Here is a 21,052-nt window from a genome sequence, read left to right as displayed (position 1 = left end):
GGACGCACTGGTAACACCGTGGGTGTTCACGTCAGTGTATGTGTTCCCTCCACTTCCTCTGATACCAAGAGTTTTTCAACTTGTAAAAAGAACAAAGGTTCTGGCAATCCTCATTGCTCCGGACTGGCCAAGGAGGGCTTGGTACGCGGATCTGCTGGATCTTCTGTTGGAAGATCCAAGGCCCTTACCTCTTCGGGAGGATCTGCTACTGCAGGGGCCGTTCGCTTATCAAGACTTACCACGGCTACGTTTGACGGCATGGCGGTTGAGCGCCAGATCTTAGCTCGGAAGGGTATCCCGAGTGAGGTTATTCCTACCCTGATACAGGCTAGGAAGGGGGTAACGTCTAAACATTACCATCGAATTTGGAAAAGATATGTTTCTTGGTGTGAATCCAAGAAATTTCCTGCGGTGGAGTTTCAACTTGGACGTTTTCTCCTTTTCCTGCAAGCAGGTGTGGATATGGGCCTGAGATTGGGCTCCATCAAGGTCCAGATCTCAGCTTTGTCCATTTTTCCCCACAAACAATTAGCTGTCCTCCCTGAGGTTCAGACCTTTTTGAAAGGGGTCCTGCACATCCAGCCTCCCTTTGTGGCGCAATCGGCACCCTGGGATCTTGATGTGGTGTTGCAGTTCCTGCAATCTGCTTGGTTTGAGCCTCTACAGGAGGCTGAAATCAAGTTTCTCACATGGAAGGTGGTCACTTTGTTGGCCTTAGCTTCTGCTCGACACGTGTCGGAATTGGGGACTTTGTCTTGTAAAGTCCCTATCTGATCTTCCATGAAGATAGGGCGGAACTCAGGACTCCTCCGCAGTTCCTGCCTAAGGTTGTATCAGCTTTTCATATCAACCAACCTATTGTGGTGCCAGTGGCTACTGACTCCTCAATTGCTTCAAAGGCCTTGGATGTTGTGAGGGCTTTGAAAATTTATGTGAAGAGGACGGCTCGTCATAGAAAATCTGACTCTGTTTGTCCTCTATGATCCCAAGAAAATTGGGTGTCCTGCTTGTAAGCAGTCGATTTCACGCTGGATCAGGTTCACCATCCAGCATGCATATTCTACGGCAGGATTGCCGTGTCCAAAATCTGTAAAGGCCCACTGTACTCGTAAGGTGGGCTCTTCATGGGCGGCTGCCCGGGGTGTCTTGGCTGTACAGCTTTGCCGAGCAGCTACTTGGTCTGGGTCGAACACGTTTGCTAAGTTTTACAAGTTCGATACTTTGGCCTCTGATGAAGTTTGGTCAAGCAGTCTTGCAGGAGCGTCTGTGCTCTCCCTCCCATTCTGGGTGCTTTGGTACATCCCCATGGTACTAATATGGACCCCAGCATCCTCTAGGACGTAAGAGAAAACAGGATCTTAATTACCTACCGGTAAATTCTTTTCTCATTGGGGGTAATTCCAAGTTGATCGCAGCAGGAAATTTTTTAGCAGTTGGGCAAAACCATATGCACTGCAGGGGGGGGGGGGGGGGGGGGGGGGCAGATATAACATGTGCAGAGAGAGTTAGATCTGGGTGTTATTTAAATTATTTTAATGACTGCTGGGCACTATGAGGCTCTTAAGCCTATGTTACGGTATGTATGTATGTATATGTGTATGTATGTATGTATGTATGTGTATATATGTATATATATGTATATATATATATATATATATATATATATATATATAACACACACACACTCACACTCACACACACACAGTTGTGCTCATAAGTTTACATACCCTAGCAGAATTTGTGATTTTCTGGCCATTTGTCTGAGAATATGAATGATAACTCACAAACTTTTCTTTCACTCATGGTTAGTGGTTGGGTGAAGCCATTTATTGTCAAACCACTGTGTTTACTCTTTTTAAATCATAATTACAACAGAAACTACCCAAATGACCCTGATCAAAAGTTTACATACCCCAGTTCTTAATACCGTGTATTGCCCCCTTTAACATCAATGACAGCTTGAAGTCTTATGTAGTAGTTGTGGATCAGGCTTTTTATTTTCTCAGATGGTAAAGCTGCCCATTCTTCTTGGCAAAAAGCCTCCAGTTCCTGTAAATTCTTGGGCTGTCTTGCATGAACTGCACGTTTGAGATCTCCCCAGAGTGGCTCAATGATATTGAGGTCAGGAGACTGAGATGGCCACTCCAGAACCTTCACTTTATTCTGCTGTAGCCAATGACAGGTTGACTTGGCCTTGTGTTTTGGATCATTGTCATGTTGGAACGTCCAAGTACGTCCCATGCGCAGCTTTCGGGCTGATGAGTGCAAATTTTCCTCTAGTATTTTCTGATAACATGCTGCATTCATCTTGCCATCAATTTTGGCCAAGTTTCCAGTGCCTTTGTCACACATCCCCAAAACATCAGTGATCCACCTCCGTGTTTCACAGTAGGAATGGTGTACCTTTCATCATAGGCCTTGTTGACTCCTCTCCAATTGTAACGTTTATGGTTGTGGCCAGAAAGTTAAATTTTGGTCTCATCACTCCAAATGACTTTGTTCCAGAAGTTTTGAGGCTTGTCTCTGTGCTGTTTGGAGTATTGTAAGTTTGTTAGTTTCATCTACTAGTGTGTTCACATATAACAGCAGAAATGTTCGTCTGCGGCGGAGCCGCGGCACTTCCGGCTGGTGGAAAGCATGAACTTCCTGCCGGTGGAACGCGGAAGCCGCGTCCCCGGCGTTTGTATCTTTAGTTGTAGTTTGTGCCTCTTTGTCTCGCTTTGTGTAGCTGAAATTTACTTAGTTTTGACCTTAAGGTAATACTACATTTCATTAGCGCTTCGGGTTTTGTGTAAATTGTGCTGGTTCCCTTAATTGCCTGGCTTGCTACATTAAGTGGTACTTCCTGTGTCAGAGCCTTAAATAGCCTCAGGTTCTGGTAGAAAAACATGCAGCTGTCATTTGGCTCTTGGCACTTGGACTGTGAGTATGTTTCCTTTGCAGCTTCCCCTGATACTCTTATTAAGGTTGGTTGTAAGGTTATTTGTGTTTTTGAATTACAGATCTAGTGCTGAACAAAGCTTTTTGAGCCCTCAGCTGCCATTTGTTGTCCTATAAATTACCAGGTATGACCCCTATTGGGTGGCCATCAGGTGCCTTGTTTTATACTTTAAAGCACCTTGGGTGTTTCTTTTAATAGTCTTTATGCTATATTTCTATTGCAGAGATGTTTGTATTTTAAGGAAGCAATTAACCACACTACTATGCTGTAGCATTTTGTCCAGGTAATTTTTTCTGGTTAAGATGTTGTTCACTACTTTTCCTTAGAGGTGATTTATGAGGGTGGAGGTCTCTCTAAAAGTACTTGAGTATATATACTCTGGATTCTATTGTAGCACAGTTGTGTTGTTGTGTGGCTGTTAGGGCCTGGGAGGCACTGGTGGTGATGGTGAAAATAATCCGGTTTTTTATGTATATTGATTTTAATTGTGTTTAATGTTTATTGTTTAGATGTTTTGAAGTGCCTATATTGATAAAGGACTATATATTAACCGAAACGTCGATGAAAAATGGCAACATCATAGAACCTGATTAAAACAAGTTGATCCTACAAGCGTTTTCAGAGACTGATTTCGGCACGAGTGCACCTTCCACTTTGGTGGTAGTTGCAGTATATTGGTGGCCTATCCGGTCATTAGGAGCACCCGCCCTTTTATCCATGGGAAACGATGAGAGTGCAGGACATTTTGTGGATAGATATTTATATATATGTATGTGTATATATATATATATATGTGTGTGTAGTATATATGAATGTATGTATATCTGTATATAATATATATTCATGTATCAGCTAACGTGGTAAAGTCTTATCTTGCAATAGCAAGCACATGGCTGGACAATATTTTAACCTTACTTCCTGGTTCTTTGTCCAGGAAGTTTGCTGCCCTACAACACTCGGCCACTGGAGGAGCAGGGGTGTTATTAGGAATTTTGGTACAGCACAGGTTTCACTATTGTAGTTTATCCCACGTGCACTGCACTGCAGATTTATACACATTTTACTTACGAAATCAAACAAGCAGCTTCGCTGCAATGTCTGTCAGACTACCACATGCATGGTATGTCTTGCAAATACGACTACAAATACGGACCCTTAACCTGATCCTCCTTGGGGGAGGCTGGCGCATGTAATGACTGCTTTACAATCGAATTGGCCACTGCAGAGCGTCAGGCGGCTAGATCTGAGGCTAGAATTCCTCTGAAGACAGAAGGAAGGTCCAGGTATACCTCCATTCCGGAAAATCGTTATTATTTGTCTTATAACTTGACAGTTTCAGCTATGTTGCTTTCTGACGATTCAATGCCAGACCTCATATCGCAAGAGGAACATGAGGAGTGGGCATTGGGCCAGGAGTAAGATAGTGAGGTTACTGAAAGCCCGGCCATTGATAATCTCATCAGGGCAGTCCGTCAGGTTCTAAAGTTTACGGGGACTGAAGAACATTTTTCCAATGATGAAGTATTGTTGATAAACAGTGAACTCCGGTGTGTTTTCCTTATTCAGCATCTCTTAATAAGCAGCTGATACATGTCAAGACTCCAGCTGCTACGACATTTAAATACCCGTCAGAGCGTACCCTAGAAGCTATGCTAAAGTCAGTGTATACAGCAGTAGGGGTGTTGCTTAAACCTGCTTTGGTGGGGGTTTGAGTTAACAAGGCTGCAGTTGCATGGGCAATACAGTTCAAGTTTGGCCTACAAGAAGACCACCTTATACTTCTCGCTGAACACATTTGTGAATCTGCTCAGTATCTAGGTACGGCTTCTGTGGACGTCGACCAGGTTAGTTCTCGCCTTTCAGCTTCACTAGTTGCGGCATGACGTGCACTTTGGCTACGTTCTTAACAGGCGGAGTCAGAGTCTAAACGAGGAATAGAAGAGTTACCTTACGCTGGCTGGAGGTTTGATCCTCAATTGAACAAATGCATTTCGCAGGCCACGAGGGAGAAAATCTGGGTTCCTACCATTGCCTACACAAATTCCTAAACGGAAATAAACAGGACAGCGTTCATATCCTTTAGACCTCAGTTCTTTCGAGGCCGTGCTACAGGAACAACCACAGTAGTGGTAGAGGACGTGGTTTCAACGAACCACTAACTATCGTCAGGACGCTAAGACCACCGACAAGCCAGTGCCATAATGGGCTTCCAGCCCATCTCAGATCATCAGTTGTGGGCATCCACAGATGGTGGATCTGCAATTTTGTGTTCAAAGTTTACAAAATAGAGTTTGATTGTCTTCCACCATTGCAATTTAGCAAGACAGGTCTGCCTGTGTCAGAAGACAAGACGGCTGTTCTGCAGACTGCGATACAGTCTCTAGTAGATTCAGCAGTTTGATTCCGGTTCCAGTCACCAACAGGGTCACTGTTATTATTCCAGTTTTTTTTTGTAGTTCCAAAGCCGGATGACTCTGTTAGTCCGATATTGACCCTAAAGGAGCTCAATCAATACGTCGCTTACTACAGATGCAAGATGGAATCTCTGCAGTCAGTGACTGCAGGTTTACATCCACAGTAATTCAAAATTTCGATGGATCTCAAGAATGCGTACTTATACGCATCAGGCCTACTTATGATTTGCAGTACAACAAAACCATTATCAATGTCAGGCGCTACCGTTTGGCTTCTTGTCAGCGCCTCAGGTATTCACAAAGTGATGTCTGTCATGATAACTCATCTCAGATCCCCAGGAGTGATAATAGTTCCGTACTTAGACGATCTGCTCATCAAAGCTCCGTCTCAACACATATTCCTGCAACATGCCTTACTAACGTACAATATACTAGTTCAGCACGGTTGGATTGTCAACCTCAACAAATCAAGCCTGATTCCGTCGCAAAGGCTTCAAGTCCTAGGAATGATTTCATGGATAAACTGATTTACCTGCCAGAACACAAGACACAAAGTATTCGTCATCGGGTACAGTTAGTGCGCAATCCACGGACCGTCTCGGTGCAATTGTGCATTCGACTGTTAGGAAAGATGGTGGCATCTTTTGAAGCACTCCAGTTCGGAAGATTTTGCTCATGTGCTTTTCAACGGGATGTTCTCACACAGTGGTCAGACTCGCATCTACAAATTCATCAGGTAGTGCGGTTGTCTCCAAGGGCCAGAGTATCACTACTCTGGTGGCTCCAAGTACACAATCTCACAACAGGGAAAAGGTTCGGCATCTGGAATTGGATAATTCTAACGACGGACGCGAGTCTCAGAGGTTGGGGAGCAGTGGTCCAAAATGGTCAGCTTCAGAGTCTCTAGTCAGACCAAGAAAGATTACTGTCAATAAATGTCCTGGAAATCAGGGTAATATACAACGCGCTGCGACAAGCAGTGTACATGCTCCGGTCTCAGACTGTCCAGGTTCAGTCAGACAATGCGACGGCAGTCACATACATCAAGAAAGGAGGAACTCGAAGTCACATGGCCATGCGGGAAGTTGCACGAATCCTCAATTGGGCCGAGCATCACCAGGTGATATTGTCGGCAGTGTTCATTCCAGGAGTGGACAACTGGGAGGCAGATTATCTCAGGCGTCAGGATTTTCATCCAGGAGAATGGGCATTAAGTCCAGAAGTGTTCCAGATGTTGTTACAGCTGTGGGGTTACCCACAGGTGGATCTAATGGCATCTCGCCAAAATCATCAAACATCCCAGTATGTGTCCAGAACAAGAGATCCAAAGGCAATGGCAGTGGATGCTCTCACGATCGCGGGCTGTACAGCCTCGTGTATCTGTTTCCACCGTTTCCGCTGCTTCCTCGGTTACTAAAGCGGTTCAAAAGTGAGTCCACGACAGTCATACTAGTGGCGCCTCATTGGCCTCCGAGAGCATTGTTCTCGGATCTCCGTGGGCTACTCGCAGACGATTCTTGGCCGTCCGGACCGGCTACAACAGAGTCTGTTTCTTTACCCTGGTTTAGCGCGACTGCGTTTGACGGGGTGAAGACGAGAGGCCATTCCAGAATCGGTTATACCAACCATGTCACGTGCTAGGAAGCCGGTTACGGCAGCTCAATATCACAGCATTTGGCGTGCCTACATAGGTTGGTGTGAAGCTTGGAAGTTTCCGACATCATCTTTCAAACTATCCCGTCTTTTGCTATTTCTACAGACGGCGTTAGATGGAGGACTACGTTTATCTACACTAAAGGTGCAGGTTTCTACAATGTCAATTTACCACCTACAGCGCCATGGGACTTGAATCTGGTTTTAGATTATTATTTTTTTAACAGTCTTCACATTTTGAACCTTTACAACAAGTTGATACGTTTCTCGCATCGAAAACAGTTTTTCTACTAGCCTTAGCTTCAGCAAGCCGTATTTCACAATTGGGTGCTTTGTCAAGCAAGCTGCCGTATTTGGTGTTTCATGGTGATAAAGCGGAACTTCGGACGAATTCCGTCATCCTACCAAAGGTAGTATCTTCTTTTCACATCAATCAACCAATCGTAGTTCCGGTATTATCAGGAAGTGCAGGAACTCCAGCTACTTTGGATGTGGTACGCGCACTACGTGTTTATGTAGCCCAAACATCAACAATATGTAAAACGGATACATTGTTTGTTCTGTATGATGCAGCCATGATGGCTTGGCCAGCTTCCAAGCAGACTTTGTCCAGATGGATTAAGCTGACCATACGTCAGGCTTACCTTCATGCAAGGCTACAACCGCCTACATCAGTTTCAGCTCATTCCACACGTTCTGTGGGAACTTCATGGGCAGCAGGTCTTGGAGCTTCTACGACGCAACTTTGACGTGCTGCTACATGGTCTTCAGTGCACATGTTTGTGCGCTTTTACAAGTTTGATACGTTTGCGGCATCAGCATCTAGCTTTGGCCGTCTAGTGTTACAGGTGCCAAACAGCTCTCCCGCACACGGGGTAAACTTTTGTACGTCCCAAGTGTACTCCAGTGACCCCTAGTGGATGAAAAAGAAAATGGGCTTTTGGTACTAACCAGATAAATCATTTTCTTTGAGTCCACAGGGGGCACTGGACGCCCACCTACAGCAGTTTACCAGTCTTCTGGTAAGTTCAGTGATTGTTATGGTAACACATTCTCACCGATTGTTAATATGTTACGGTGATATCTATTATTCTGCCAACTGTTTAGTTGTAAGTTACGTTATGGGTCAACTTTATGGTTGTCCGTTATGTTATAATGTTATATGTAATTCTCTATTGTTCATCCTCTCTATCGCTCCTGTTCGGCTCAGTAAAAATACTGAAGTTTCTATGGGAGTATGGAGGAGTTGGAGAGTTACTAATTTAAATATTTAAATGTGCCTATCCCGGCTAACGCCCCGTCCATATCCCAAGAGTACTCCAGTGCCCCCTGTGGACTCAAAGAAAAGGATTTATCTGGTAAGTACCAAAATCCCATTTTCTCTGCGCAGTACAAAAATAACCATGCAGCTAAAATAAATAAATAAATGTATAATGCCTTATAATCAGCCCATGATGTAGAGGACTATATACTAAGTTTTATAGTATTCACAAATAAAGGTTATACATAAGCTAAATGTTTTTAAATAAAAAATGTTTTTTTGTCACAATTTAAAACTAAAACACAACTGTTGTCTCAGTTTCCCCAACCCTCTTAGTGAGTTCACTGACATTATCCTGCTTGATGAAGGAGCATTTGGGAAAGTGGTGAAAGCACAGAAAATACTGGATGACAAGTACTATGCTGTAAAGATAGTACGTCTGCGAGACGGGTATGTATTGTGCTAATTCTGTAAGGTAGTTAAGCTTTCTGTTGAAATACTATGACCCATACGTAATAGCCTGTGAGTTGCAGGAACCAGAGTGATTTCGGTGATTAAGCCTGTAGATTCAAAGCAGTAATAATTTAAAAAGCAAAACCGTGTTGGTTTTTCCTTCTTAATTGCTCCACAAGGTGCTTTTTTTACCTCTTGTCCTAACTTATTACAGTATATTTCTCTAGCATCCATAAGGGATATTGGGGAGACCTAATACAATGGGGTATAGATGGGGTACAAAGGAGCCGATGCACTTTACATTTCTACAACTGGGTGTGCTGGCTCCTCCCCTCTATGCCCCCTCCCACAGGCAGTTTAGAAAAAAGTGCCCTCAGGAGAGGATGCACATCTCTGCAGCTCCAGAGAGTTTTCTTTTAAACGTTTATTATTTCTTTTTCATCCACTAGGGGTCACTGGAGTACTCTTGGGATATGGACGGCTTCCGCCGGAAACAGGGCACTGAATATTTAAATTTAGAACACTCCACCCCTCCATATCCCAGAGTACCTCAGTGTTTTTTCTGTGCTCGACGTAGCAACAGGTTTTGTGGCTTGGTCCACAATTCTTTTGAATATTTTAATTTTTTTAGTTAATATTTCTTTTTCATACACATCCCTTTCCCCCTTCCAAAAGGCAGGGTCAGGGATAGTGCAAGCTGCTACAAGCAGCTGTGGCATGTCGGTCCTCACTAAATGAGCACCCTCACAGCCAGACAGACATCCTGCACACAGGCTGGCCGGCGCTTGCAGAGAAGCCCCATCGGAGCCTCACCACAAGCAGGAGTCAAGGTATGTTGGTCGGGGCGGTCAGCTCACGCTGCCGCCCCGCTGTGTGGGGACAACGTTTCTTTAATAGACCGCTGGCGCACCATACTACTGGCCGCTAAACAGTCCGCCCGCCGCCGCTGCTCCGGCCGCCCAGCTCAGAGCGCTTCAGGCGCTCCCCGCTCTCTGTCTTCAGCGCGTCCCGCTACCCGGCTCCCGCTGGCGGCCCCACACTAACGCTGCCCTCTGCCCGCCCCGCATGCTGCCTCCGCAAACGGAGCATACGGGGGGGGGGGGGGGGGGCATTACAGGCTGCAAGCAGAGGTACAATCAGCGGCACGAGGGGGGATAACCTGCAGCAACAGCAGTATGCTAGGCTGCAGGGTTAACTACCTACACAGGATTTTCATACAGATGTCAGTTTTAAGGCTTGCAACCTGTACTGTGACTATAAGTGTAAGCATGGGGGCCATTTTAACCATGCTTCCTGTGTCTTCCTGCTGTGATTCCAGAACGTTCCAGTACTACATCTCTACTCCACCGGAGGCGCAGGGGTGTTAGTGGGAATTTGGGATCACATTTCATAGTACTGGCCACGTGTACTGCACTTGGCCAGATATATATATAGAGACACCTTCGTACTATTTTACTGAGTCGTGCAAGTGTCTGTTTTTTGTGTATTGTATTGTCTGTCTCCATAATGAGTAAGGCACCAGCAAAAATTAAAAAGCATCACTGTAAAGTCTGTAGCAGTGTGTTACCGGATGGATCTACCACATGTACAGTATGTTTTGTAGATTCAGTTACGAATACAATTTCTGCTCCGGTTTTAAAGCCAGTTTCATCCCCGGACCCTCCATGGGAAATGCTAGCCAATGTACTGGCTGGGTTGCAATCAGAATTGACCGCCGCTCGACAAGAGCGGGAAGCGGCAAGATCTGAGTCTAGGGTGAGACCGCCAGAACTACCGGAGGCGTCTCAGCCTTGCGAAAGTTCCAAATGCATTTTGGGTGGACGGGATAAAATTCTTATGATTTACCAGTCTCTGCTATGTTGCATTCTGACGATTCCATGCCAGACCTCACGGCACAAGATGAGGGTGAGGAGGGCGAAGTGGAGTCATATAGTGAGGATTTTAACAGCTCAGGTATTGATAATCTCATCAGAGCGGTGCGTCAGTCTCTGAAGTTTACAGAGACTGAGGAGCCTCTGACAAATGATCAGGTCGTATTTACGAAACGACAGAGAACTCCAATGTGTTTTCCTGTTTCGGAGTCTCTTAATAAGATGTTAGTAGAAACATGACAGACTCCAGATAAACGGTTTTCTATACCTCGCAGATTTAAGTCTAGTTACCCGTTTCCAGACTCTGTGACATGTACATGGGAGAATCCGCCAATAGTTGATTCGTCAGTGTCGAAACTTACAAAGAAATTAACCATACCAGTGCCAGCTGCTACTACGCTTAAAGACCCTTCAGATCGCAAAATAGAAACTATGCTAAAGTCCATGTATGTAGCAGCAGGAGTGCTGCTGAGACCTGGCTCATAGTATGGATTACAGAACTCAAGTCTGCCCTACATGACGAACACCTTATACTTCTTGCTGATCAAATGTGTGAGGCTGCGGAGTATCTATGTACAGCTTCTACTGACGTCTGTCAGCTCACTTCTCGCCTTTCGTCGTCGCTAGTTACGGCACGACGAGCACTCTGGCTGCGTTCTTGGCAAGCGGAGGCAGAGGTCAAAAGGGGTATAGAGGCGTTACCTTACGGTGGCAAGAAGTTGTTTGGTCCTGAATTGGACACATGGATTTATTAGGCCACGGGAGGAAAGTCGGTTTTCTTACCATTGCCTCCACCGGTACCAAGACGGAGGTACTCTGGACCTGCGTTCAAATCCTTTAGACCTCAGTCCTTTCGCGGACGTGGCAGAGGAACAGCCACGCCTGGTAGACGGGGTCGTGGACGTGGTTTCCAACAAACCAACACAAGTCGTCAGGATGCTAAGGTCACCGACAAGCCAGTGGCATGACGGGCTACCAGCCCATCTCGGTTCTCCGATTGTGGGAGCACGCCTTCAGACGTTCCATTTGGCGTGGTTCCAGACATCCGCGGATGGGTGGATCCGCAATTTAGTGTTAAGAGGTTACAAAATAGAGTTCGACTGTCTTCAGCCACTGCGGTTTTTCAAGACAGGACTGCCTCTGTCGGACGAAAAGAGGGCGGTTCTGCAAATTGCCATTCAGTCTCTACTGGATTCAGCAGTTTTGATTCCGGTCCCTGTACACCAACAGGGTCAGGGTTATTATTCCAGTCTGTTTGTGGTACCAAAGCCGGATGGCTCAGTCAGGCCAATATTGAACTTAAAGGGTCTCAATCGGTACGTAACTTACTACAGATTCAAGATGGAATCTCTGCGCTCAGTGATTGCGGGTTTAGAGCCAAAGGAATTCATGATTGCGCTAGATCTCAAGGATGCGTACTTACACATTCTGATTTGGCAGCCTCATCAGAGATTCTTGCGTTTTGCAATACGCCAGAACCATTACCAGTTTCGGGCTCTACCGTTTGGCCTTTCGTCAGCGCCTCGGGTATTCACCAAAGTGATGTCTGTGATGATAGCTCATCTCAGATCCCTGGGAGTGACAATAGTTCCGTATTTAGACGATCTGCTCATCAAAGCCCCGTCTCAACAGATGCTTCTCCAACATGCGCTGCTAACGTACAATGTACTGGTTCACCACGGTTGGATTGTCAACTTCAAGAAATCACATCTGATTCCGTCTCAACGCCTTCAATTCCTAGGTATGATTCTCGATACGGTAGATCAAAGAATTTACCTACCACAACAGAAAGTACAGATTATTCACCATCTGGTACAATTAGTGCTCAAGCCACGCACAGTCTCAGTACATTTGTGCATTCGCCTCTTAGGAACAATGGTGGCGGCTTTCGAATCGCTTCAGTTCGGAAGATTCCACTCACGTCCATTTCAACTGGATGTGCTCGCACAGTGGTCGGGCTCGCATCTGCAGAATCACCAGAGGGTGAGGTTGTCTCCAAGGGCAAGGGTGTCTCTACTCTGGTGGCTCAGGGTACACAATTTAACCGCAGAGAAACTGTTTGGCGGCTGGAATTGGATAAATCTAACGACGGACGCGAGTCTCAGAGGTTGGGGAGCTGTAGATCAAAATTGTCAGCTCCAAGGTCTCTGGGCGGATCACGAAAGATTGCTGTCTATAAATGTCCTGGAACTCCGTGCAATTTACAATGCACTACGACAAGCAGTACACATGCTTCGCTCTCAGACTGTCCAAGTGCAGTCAGACAACGCAACGTCAGTCGCATACATCAACAAACAAGGAGGAACGAGAAGCCGCATGGCAATGCGGGAAGTAGCTCGAATCCTCAATTGGGCAGAATACCACCAGGTGATATTGTCGGCAGTGTTCATTCCGGGAGTGGACAACTGGGAGGCAGATTATCTCAGCCGTCGGGATTTTCATCCAGGAGAATGGGCATTAAATCCAGAAGTGTTTCACATGTTGGTTCAGCGGTGGGGTTACCCTCAGGTGGACCTAATGGGGTCTCGCCACAATCACCAAACGCTCCAGTATGTGTCCAGAACGAGAGATCCAAGGGCAGTGGCGGTGGACGCTCTCACAATCGCTTGTTCGTACAGCCTAGTGTATCTGTTTCCACCGTTTCCGCTCATCCCTCTGGTGCTAAAACGGATCAAAAGAGTCTGTCACAGTCATACTAGTGGCACCTCATTGGCCTCGGAGAGCTTGGTTCTCGGATCTCCACGGTTTACTCGCAGACGATCCTTGGCCGCTCCCACTACGTCCGGACCTGTTACAACAGGGTCCGTTCCTTTACCCCGATTTAGCGCGGCTGCGTTTGACGGGGTGGCTGTTGAGACCGCCCTCTTAAGAAGAGAGGGCATTCCAGAATCGGTTATACCAACCATGTTACGAGCTAGGAAGCCAGTTACGGCAGCTCATTATTACAGAATTTGGCGTGCCTATATAGGTTGGTGTGAAACTCGGAAGTTTCCGACATCATCTTTCAAGTTATCCCGTCTTTTGTTATTTCTACAAACGGGGTTGGATGGAGGACTGCGTTTATCCACACTAAAAGTGCAGGTATCTGCTTTGTCAATTTACTTTCAAAGAAGATTGGCTCTATTGCCGTCTATACACACTTTTCTGCAAGGTGTCCTCAGAGTACAGCCTCCATTCATTCCACCTACAGCGCCATGGGACTTGATTCTGGTTTTAGATTTCTTACAGTCTTCATATTTTGAACCCTTACAGCAAGTGGATATAAAGTTTCTCACTTGGAAAACAATTTTTCTTCTAGCCTTAGCTTCGACAAGGCGTGTTTCAGATTTGGGTGCCTTGTCATGCAAGCCACCATATTTGGTGTTTCATGATGACAGAGCGGAACTTCGGACGAATCCCGCTTTCTTACCAAAGGTAGTGTCATCTTTTCACATCAATCAACCAATAGTAGTTCCTGTGTTGACAGCACATTCTGGAACTCTGGATGTGGTACGCGCATTACGCGTTTATGTATCCCGAACGTCTACAGTTCGTAAAACGGATACGTTGTTTGTTCTCTATGATGCTGCCAAGATGGGTTGGCCAGCTTCTAAGCAGACCTTATCCAGATGGATAAAACTGACCATACGTCAGGCTTACCTTCATGCTAGGTTACAGCCGCCTACATCAGTAACAGCTCATTCCACACGTTCTGTGGGAACTTCATGGGCAGCTGGTCGTGGAGCTTCTACAGCGCAGCTTTGCCGTGCGGCTACATGGTCTTCCGTGCACACGTTTGTGCGCTTTTACAAGTTTGATACGTTTGCGGCATCAGCATCTAGCTTTGGCCGCCTAGTGTTATAGGTGCCAAACAGCTCTCCCGCCCACAAGGAAAGCTTTGGTACGTCCCAAGAGTACTCCAGTGACCCCTAGTGAATAAAAAAAAAAATAGGATTTCTCTGACGTCCTAGTGGATGCTGGGGACTCCGTAAGGACCATGGGGAATAGCGGGCTCCGCAGGAGACTGGGCACATCTAAAGAAAGCTTTAGGATCACCTGGTGTGCACTGGCTCCTCCCCCTATGACCCTCCTCCAAGCCTCAGTTAGATTTCTGTGCCCGACGAGAAGGGTGCACACTAGGGGCTCTCCTGAGCTCTTTGTGAAAGTTTTAGTTTAGGTTTATATTTTCAGTGAGACCTGCTGGCAACAGGCTCACTGCATCGAGGGACTAAGGGGAGAAGAAGCGAACTCACCTGCGTGCAGAGTGGATTGGGCTTCTTAGGCTACTGGACATTAGCTCCAGAGGGACGATCACAGGTTCAGCCTGGATGGGTCACCGGAGCCGCGCCGCCGTCCCCCTTACAGAGCCAGAAGAGCGAAGAGGTCCGGAAAAATCGGCGGCAGAAGACGATCCTGTCTTCAGATAAGGTAGCGCACAGCACCGCAGCTGTGCGCCATTGCTCTCAGCACACTTCACACTCCGGTCACTGAGGGTGCAGGGCGCTGGGGGGGGCAGCGCCCTGAGACGCAATAAATCGATAAAAAAACCTTATATGGCTAAAATAAATGCATCACATATAACTCCTGGGCTATATGGATGCATTTAACCCCTGCCAAAACATACAGAAAACGGATGATAAGGACGCCGAGAAAGGGGCGGAGCCTATCTCCTCAGCACACTGGCGCCATTTTCCCTCACAGCTCAGTTGGAGGGAAGCTCCCTGGCTCTCCCCTGCAGTCACTACACTACAGAAAGGGGTTAAAAAAGAGAGGGGGGCACAAATTAGGCGCAGTATATAACAATACAGCAGCTATAAAGGGAAAAACACTTATATAAGGTTATCCCTGTATATATATATATATAGCGCTCTGGTGTGTGCTGGCAAACTCTCCCTCTGTCTCCCCAAAGGGCTAGTGGGGTCCTGTCCTCTATCAGAGCATTCCCTGTGTGTGTGCTGTGTGTCGGTACGTTGGTGTCGACATGTATGAGGAGAAAAATGATGAGGAGACGGAGTAGAGTGTCTGAAATAGTGTTGTCACCCCCTAGGGGGTCGACACCATGAGTGGATGTACTGTTGAAATTGCGTGACAGTGTCAGCTTTGTATAAAAGACAGTGGTTGACATGAGACAGCCGGCTACTCAGCTTGTGCATGTCCAGACGTCTCATACAGGGACCCTAAAGCGCCCGTTACCTCAGATACAGACGCCGACAAGGGTACTGACTCCTGTGTCGACGGTGAAGAGACAACCGTGATTTCCAATAGGGCCACACATTGCATGATTGAGGCAATGGAAAAAGTTTACACTTTTCTGATAATATGAATACCACCAAAAAAAAAAAGGGGTATTATGTTTGGTGAGGAAAAACTTCCTGTAGTTTTCCTGAATCTGAGAAATAAAATGAGGTGTGTGATGATGCGTGGGTTTCCCCCCGATAACAATTGATAATTTCTAAAAAGTTATTGGCAGTATACCTTTTCCCGCCAGAGGTTAGGGTGCGTTGGGAAACACCCCCTAGGGTGGATAAAGCGCTCACACGCTTGTAAAAACAAGGGCTCTACCCTCTCCTGAGATGGCCGCCCTTAAGGATCCTGCTGATAGAAAGCAGGAGCGTATCCTAAAATGTATTTACACACATACTGGTGTTATACTGCGACCAGCAATCGCCTCAGCCTGGATGTGCAGTGCTGGGTTGGCGTGGTCGGATTCCCTGACTGGAAATATGATATCCTAGATAAGGACAGTATATTATTGCCTATAGAGCAATTAAAAGATGCATTTCTATATATGCATGATGCACAGCGGAATATTTGCCGACTGGCATCAAGTATAAGCAATTATTCCAGTAAAGTGGTCAGGTGATGCGGATTCCAAACGGCATTTGGAAGTATTGCCTTAAAAGAGGGGATGTACCCCAGGTCGCCTCTCAAAATAAGACGCCGTATTATCAGGCGCAGTCCTGGTTGGCAAGCGGACAAAAGGGTTCCTCTTTTCTGCTCGTGACAGAGGGAGAGGAAAATGGCTGCAGAGATCAGCCAGTTCCAAGGAACAGAAACCCTTTTCCGCCTCTGCCAAGCCCTCAGTATGACGCTAGGGCTTTACAAGTTCAGGCACGGTGGGGTCCCGTTCTCAATGAATTTCAGTGCGCAGTGGGCTCACTCGCAAGTAGACCCCTGGATCCTTCAGATAATATTTCAGGGGTACAAATTGGAATTCGAGACGTATTCCCCTCGCCGTTTCCAAAAGTCTGTTTTACCGACGTCTCCCGCTGACAGGGAGGCAGTTTTGGAAGCCATTCACAAGCTGTATTCCCAGCAGGTGATAATCAAGGTACCCCTCCTGCAACAGGGAACGGGGTATTATTCCACACTATTGTGGTACCGAAGCCAGACGGCTCGGTGAGACCGATTTTAAAATCTAAAATCTAAAATCTTTGAACACTTGCATACAGAGGTTCAAATTCAAAATTGAGTCACTCAGAGCAGTGATTGCAAACCTGGAAGAAGGGGACTACATGATGTCTCGGGACATCAAGGATGCTTACCTTCATGTCAAAATTTACCCTTCTCACCAAGGGTATTTCAGGTTATGGTACAGAACTGTATCAGTTCGGATGCTGCCGTAGGGATGGTCCACGGCACCCCGGGTCTTTACTGAAGTAATGACCGAAATGATGATATTCCTTCGAAGGAAGGGAATTTTAGTTATCCTTTACTTGGACGATTCCCTGATAAGGGTAAGATCCAGGGAACAGTTGGAGATCGGTGTAGCACTATATCAGGTAGTGTTGCGGCAGCACGATTGGATTTTCAATATTCCAAAATCGCAGCTGATTCCGACGACTTGTCTTCTGTTCCTAGGGATGATTCTGGACATAGTCCAGAAAGAAGGTGCTTCTCCCGGAGGAGAAAGCCAGGGAGTTATCCGAGCTAGTCAGGAACCTCCTAAAACCGAACCAAGTCTCAGTGCATCAATGCACAAGGGTTCTGGGTAAAAATGGTGGCTTCCTACGAAGCAATCCCATTCGGCAGATTCCACGCACAGTGGAACCTTCTGGACAAATGGTCCGGGTCGCATCTTCAGATGCTTCAGCGGATAACCCTGTCACCAGGGACAAGGGTATCCCTCCTGTGGTGGTTGCAGAGTGCTCATCTTCTAGAGGGCCGCAGATTCGGCATTCGGGACTGGGTCCTGGTGGCCACGGATGCCAGCCTGCGAGGCTGGGGAGCAGTCACACAGGGAAGGAATTTCCAGGGCTTATGGTCAAGCCTGGAGACATCTCTTCATATAAACATTCTGGAACTAAGGGCCATTTACAATGCCCTAAGTCAAGCGAAACCCCTGCTTCAGGGTCAGGTGGTATTGATCCAATCGGACAACATCACGTCAGTCGCCCACGAAAACAGACAGGGCGGCACGAGAAGCAGGAGGGCAATGGCAGAAGCTGCAAGGATTTTAGCTGGGCAGAAAATCATGTGATAACACTGTCAGCAGTGTTCATTCCGGGAGTGGACAACTGGGAAGCAGACTTCCTCAGCAGACACGACCTTCACCCGGGAGAGTGGGGACTTCACCCAGAAGTCTTCCACCTGATTGTAAACCGTTGGGAAAAACAAAAGGTGGACATAATGGCGTCCCGTCTAAAAAAAAAAAAAAAAAAACTAGACAGATGTTGCGCCAGGTCAAGGGACCCTCAGGCAATAAAGGTGGACGCTCTGGTAACACCGTGGGTGTACCAGTCAGTGTATGTGTTCCCTCCTCTGCCCCTCATACCAAAAGTACTGAGAATCATAAGAAGGAGAGGAGTAAGAACTATACTCGTGGTTCCGGATTGGCCAAGAAGGACTTGGTATCCGGAACTTCAAGAGATGCTCACGGACGAACCGTGGCCTCTACCTCTAAGAAAGGACCTGCTCCAGCAAGGGCCTTGTCTGTTCCAAGACTTACCGCGGCTGCGTTTGACGGCATGGCGGTTGAATGCCGGATCCTGAAGATCCCTACCCTGGTCAAGGCCAGGAAAGACGTAACCGCAAAACATTATCACCGCATTTGGCGAAAATATGTTGCGTGGGGTGAGGCCAAGAAGGCCCCTACAGAGGAATTTCAACTGGGTCGTTTCCTCCATTTCCTGCAAACAGGACTGTCTATGGGCCTAAAATTAGGGTCCATTAAGGTTCAAATTTCGGCCCTGTCGATTTTCTTCCAAAAAGAACTGGCTTCAGTGCCTGAAGTTCAGACATTTGTAAAAGGGGTGCTGCATATACAGTCTCCTTTTGTGCCTCCAGTGGCACCTTGGGGATCTCAATGTTGTGTTGAGTTTCCTAAAGTCACATTGGTTTGAACCACTCACCACTGTATACTTAAAATATCTCACATGGAAGTGACGAGTTAGCCCTGGTTTCAGCCAGGCGTGTGTCAGAATTTATTACGGAAGATAACAATTAATTATCAGAGAGCGCATATAGCTATTTAGCTCAAATTTATTATATATATAAAATAACACACATATATACTAATTAATACAAATAAATATAAATATAAACTCATATACACATATAAATAAAAAATCAATAAATAAAAATCAATAAAAATGCCCCCTGCTGCAGCGGATACCTGGACGTTATTCTTATGTCCAGATTTGTAGTTGGTACAATTTTATTAATAGTTAAAGAGTCCTGAACGGTGTACCGTCTAATATAGGAACACTTTGTTGCCTGTTGTTTTTAACAGCTGTAGACGTTTTGTACTTGTTAATAGGTCTCCTTATATATCTAATAGCACCAGCTTCCCACTCCGTTAATTAATGTAGCTGAACGGCCAAGAATTTCAAGTGCTTATACTCCGGTATCTGTGTCAAATAGACCTTTTCATTCATTCCCACTGTGCTGATGGGCCATGATTGCAAATGTCCACTTTATACTCACAGCCAGGAGTATATCCTTTAGGTATCCGTGGACGGCCCCCGTTGCAGATCTCAGTCACAGTTGCAGGGAAACACCTTTGGCGAGGTGTACCGGAGAGTCACCACAGTCGACCAGCATGCAGACGGAAACGGCACCAAGGGATATTGCTTGCTCGTAAGCCGCTGATAACAGGAGGGACACTGATCTGAAGTAAGCCCCGGTCCTTACGCGTTTCTCCGCCAATGTAAAAGTGCGGTTTCGTCAGAGGATAACATGGGGCTGTCCAACCTACTATTTAAGTATCAGGGGACCAATCATGATCCAATTCTTTGATTGTCACACCTGAATTACTCTCACATGTGCAAAATCAAAATTCAATCTCATAATGACCCATAAATTGTCCTAATCTAATCATACAATAACAAAAGGTGGATTAAGTATATAGCAATATATTCATAACCTAAAAATTACTTTTATTGTATAAACAATAAAATATTTCTATCTAAATGATCAGAGAACAGAGGTGATGGCATACATGCACTATCTACATATATCAGTATCAAATCTACAAAAATTCCGTTCTACTTATATGACATCCACTTTAGCCCAGTGGTTTAATGTCCCGCATTAGCATTCACAGGGTCCCGAGTTCAACTCCAACCCATCCCCACATATAATATTGATTTTAAACATTATGTTTTTTATATATTTTTCATTATTTATATTTTGTATTAATATTTTTAGTTGTCTCCTTCATTATTATTTATGTGTATATATTTATTAGTTACGTGCTCCCATACTTTATGATGAGTGCATAATTCTGATTCTGTGTAATAATAGAAAGTACATTAAATGCATCCTGCAAACTCTTCAAAGGGTTTTATTGCAAACTGTAGTTCCAAATATACTATACTTTTCAAAGTACAAATGGGAACCAACAACTCACAAGATTGGAAATTCCATAATCCATGAAAATATTATTATTATCACTGTTTATCATGTATATATAAATACATAAAAAACAGGAAAAAACAGAAAAGGAGGGAAAGGATAGTGATGGAGAGGTGGAAAAAACAAGAAAAAGGTCCTATGGGCACTTGAATATCATCTAATATTATTAATCTCCATATTCTCATTCAAACCTTCGGGCACCAAAGTGCCCAAGTTGAAAATCCAAAATGCCTCCCTTGTGCACAATTTATTGAACCTGTCGCCTCCCCTGGAGGTGGGGGCCACAGACTCAATACCTTGCACCTTCAGTGACTCTACATTGCCATCATGTTGATAGGTTACATGTCTTGACACACTGTGGTGAGGATTCTTCTTGAGGACATTCCGTCTATGTTCTAAGAACCTTGTATTAAGACTCCTAACTGTCCTCCCCACATATTGTTTTCCACATATGCAGCTTATTAAATAGACGACATATGTCTGCTGACAATTAATAAAATTCTCAATTGCAAATTCCAATCCTAGTGTTGTTGATTTGAATGAGATACTTCTATGTATTATAAATTTACAAGTGATACAGTTGATCTTACCACATCTAAAACAGCCTACACTTTGATTTAACCAG

The 21,052-nt window shown here is 45.6% G+C and overlaps 1 protein-coding gene across 6 annotated transcripts in view; it reads left to right on the top strand.

Annotated features, from left to right (window-relative positions):
* LOC134910212 (interferon-induced, double-stranded RNA-activated protein kinase-like) overlaps positions 1-21,052 on the top strand; it is a 354,989-nt gene that overhangs the window by 162,581 nt on the left and 171,356 nt on the right. For all 6 annotated transcript variants that reach the window (XM_063917987.1, XM_063917992.1, XM_063917986.1 and 3 more), the window contains exon 15: positions 8,588-8,719. In XM_063917987.1, coding sequence (XP_063774057.1) covers positions 8,588-8,719 — 132 coding nt within the window. The remainder of the gene's footprint in view (positions 1-8,587; positions 8,720-21,052) is intronic.

The sequence above is a fragment of the Pseudophryne corroboree genome, chromosome 4 (genome assembly GCF_028390025.1).
Source record: "Pseudophryne corroboree isolate aPseCor3 chromosome 4, aPseCor3.hap2, whole genome shotgun sequence".
NCBI classification, from domain to species: Eukaryota; Metazoa; Chordata; class Amphibia; order Anura; family Myobatrachidae; genus Pseudophryne; species Pseudophryne corroboree.
Note: the sequence above shows the minus strand (reverse complement) of the source record. Positions and strands in the feature narration are given on the sequence as shown.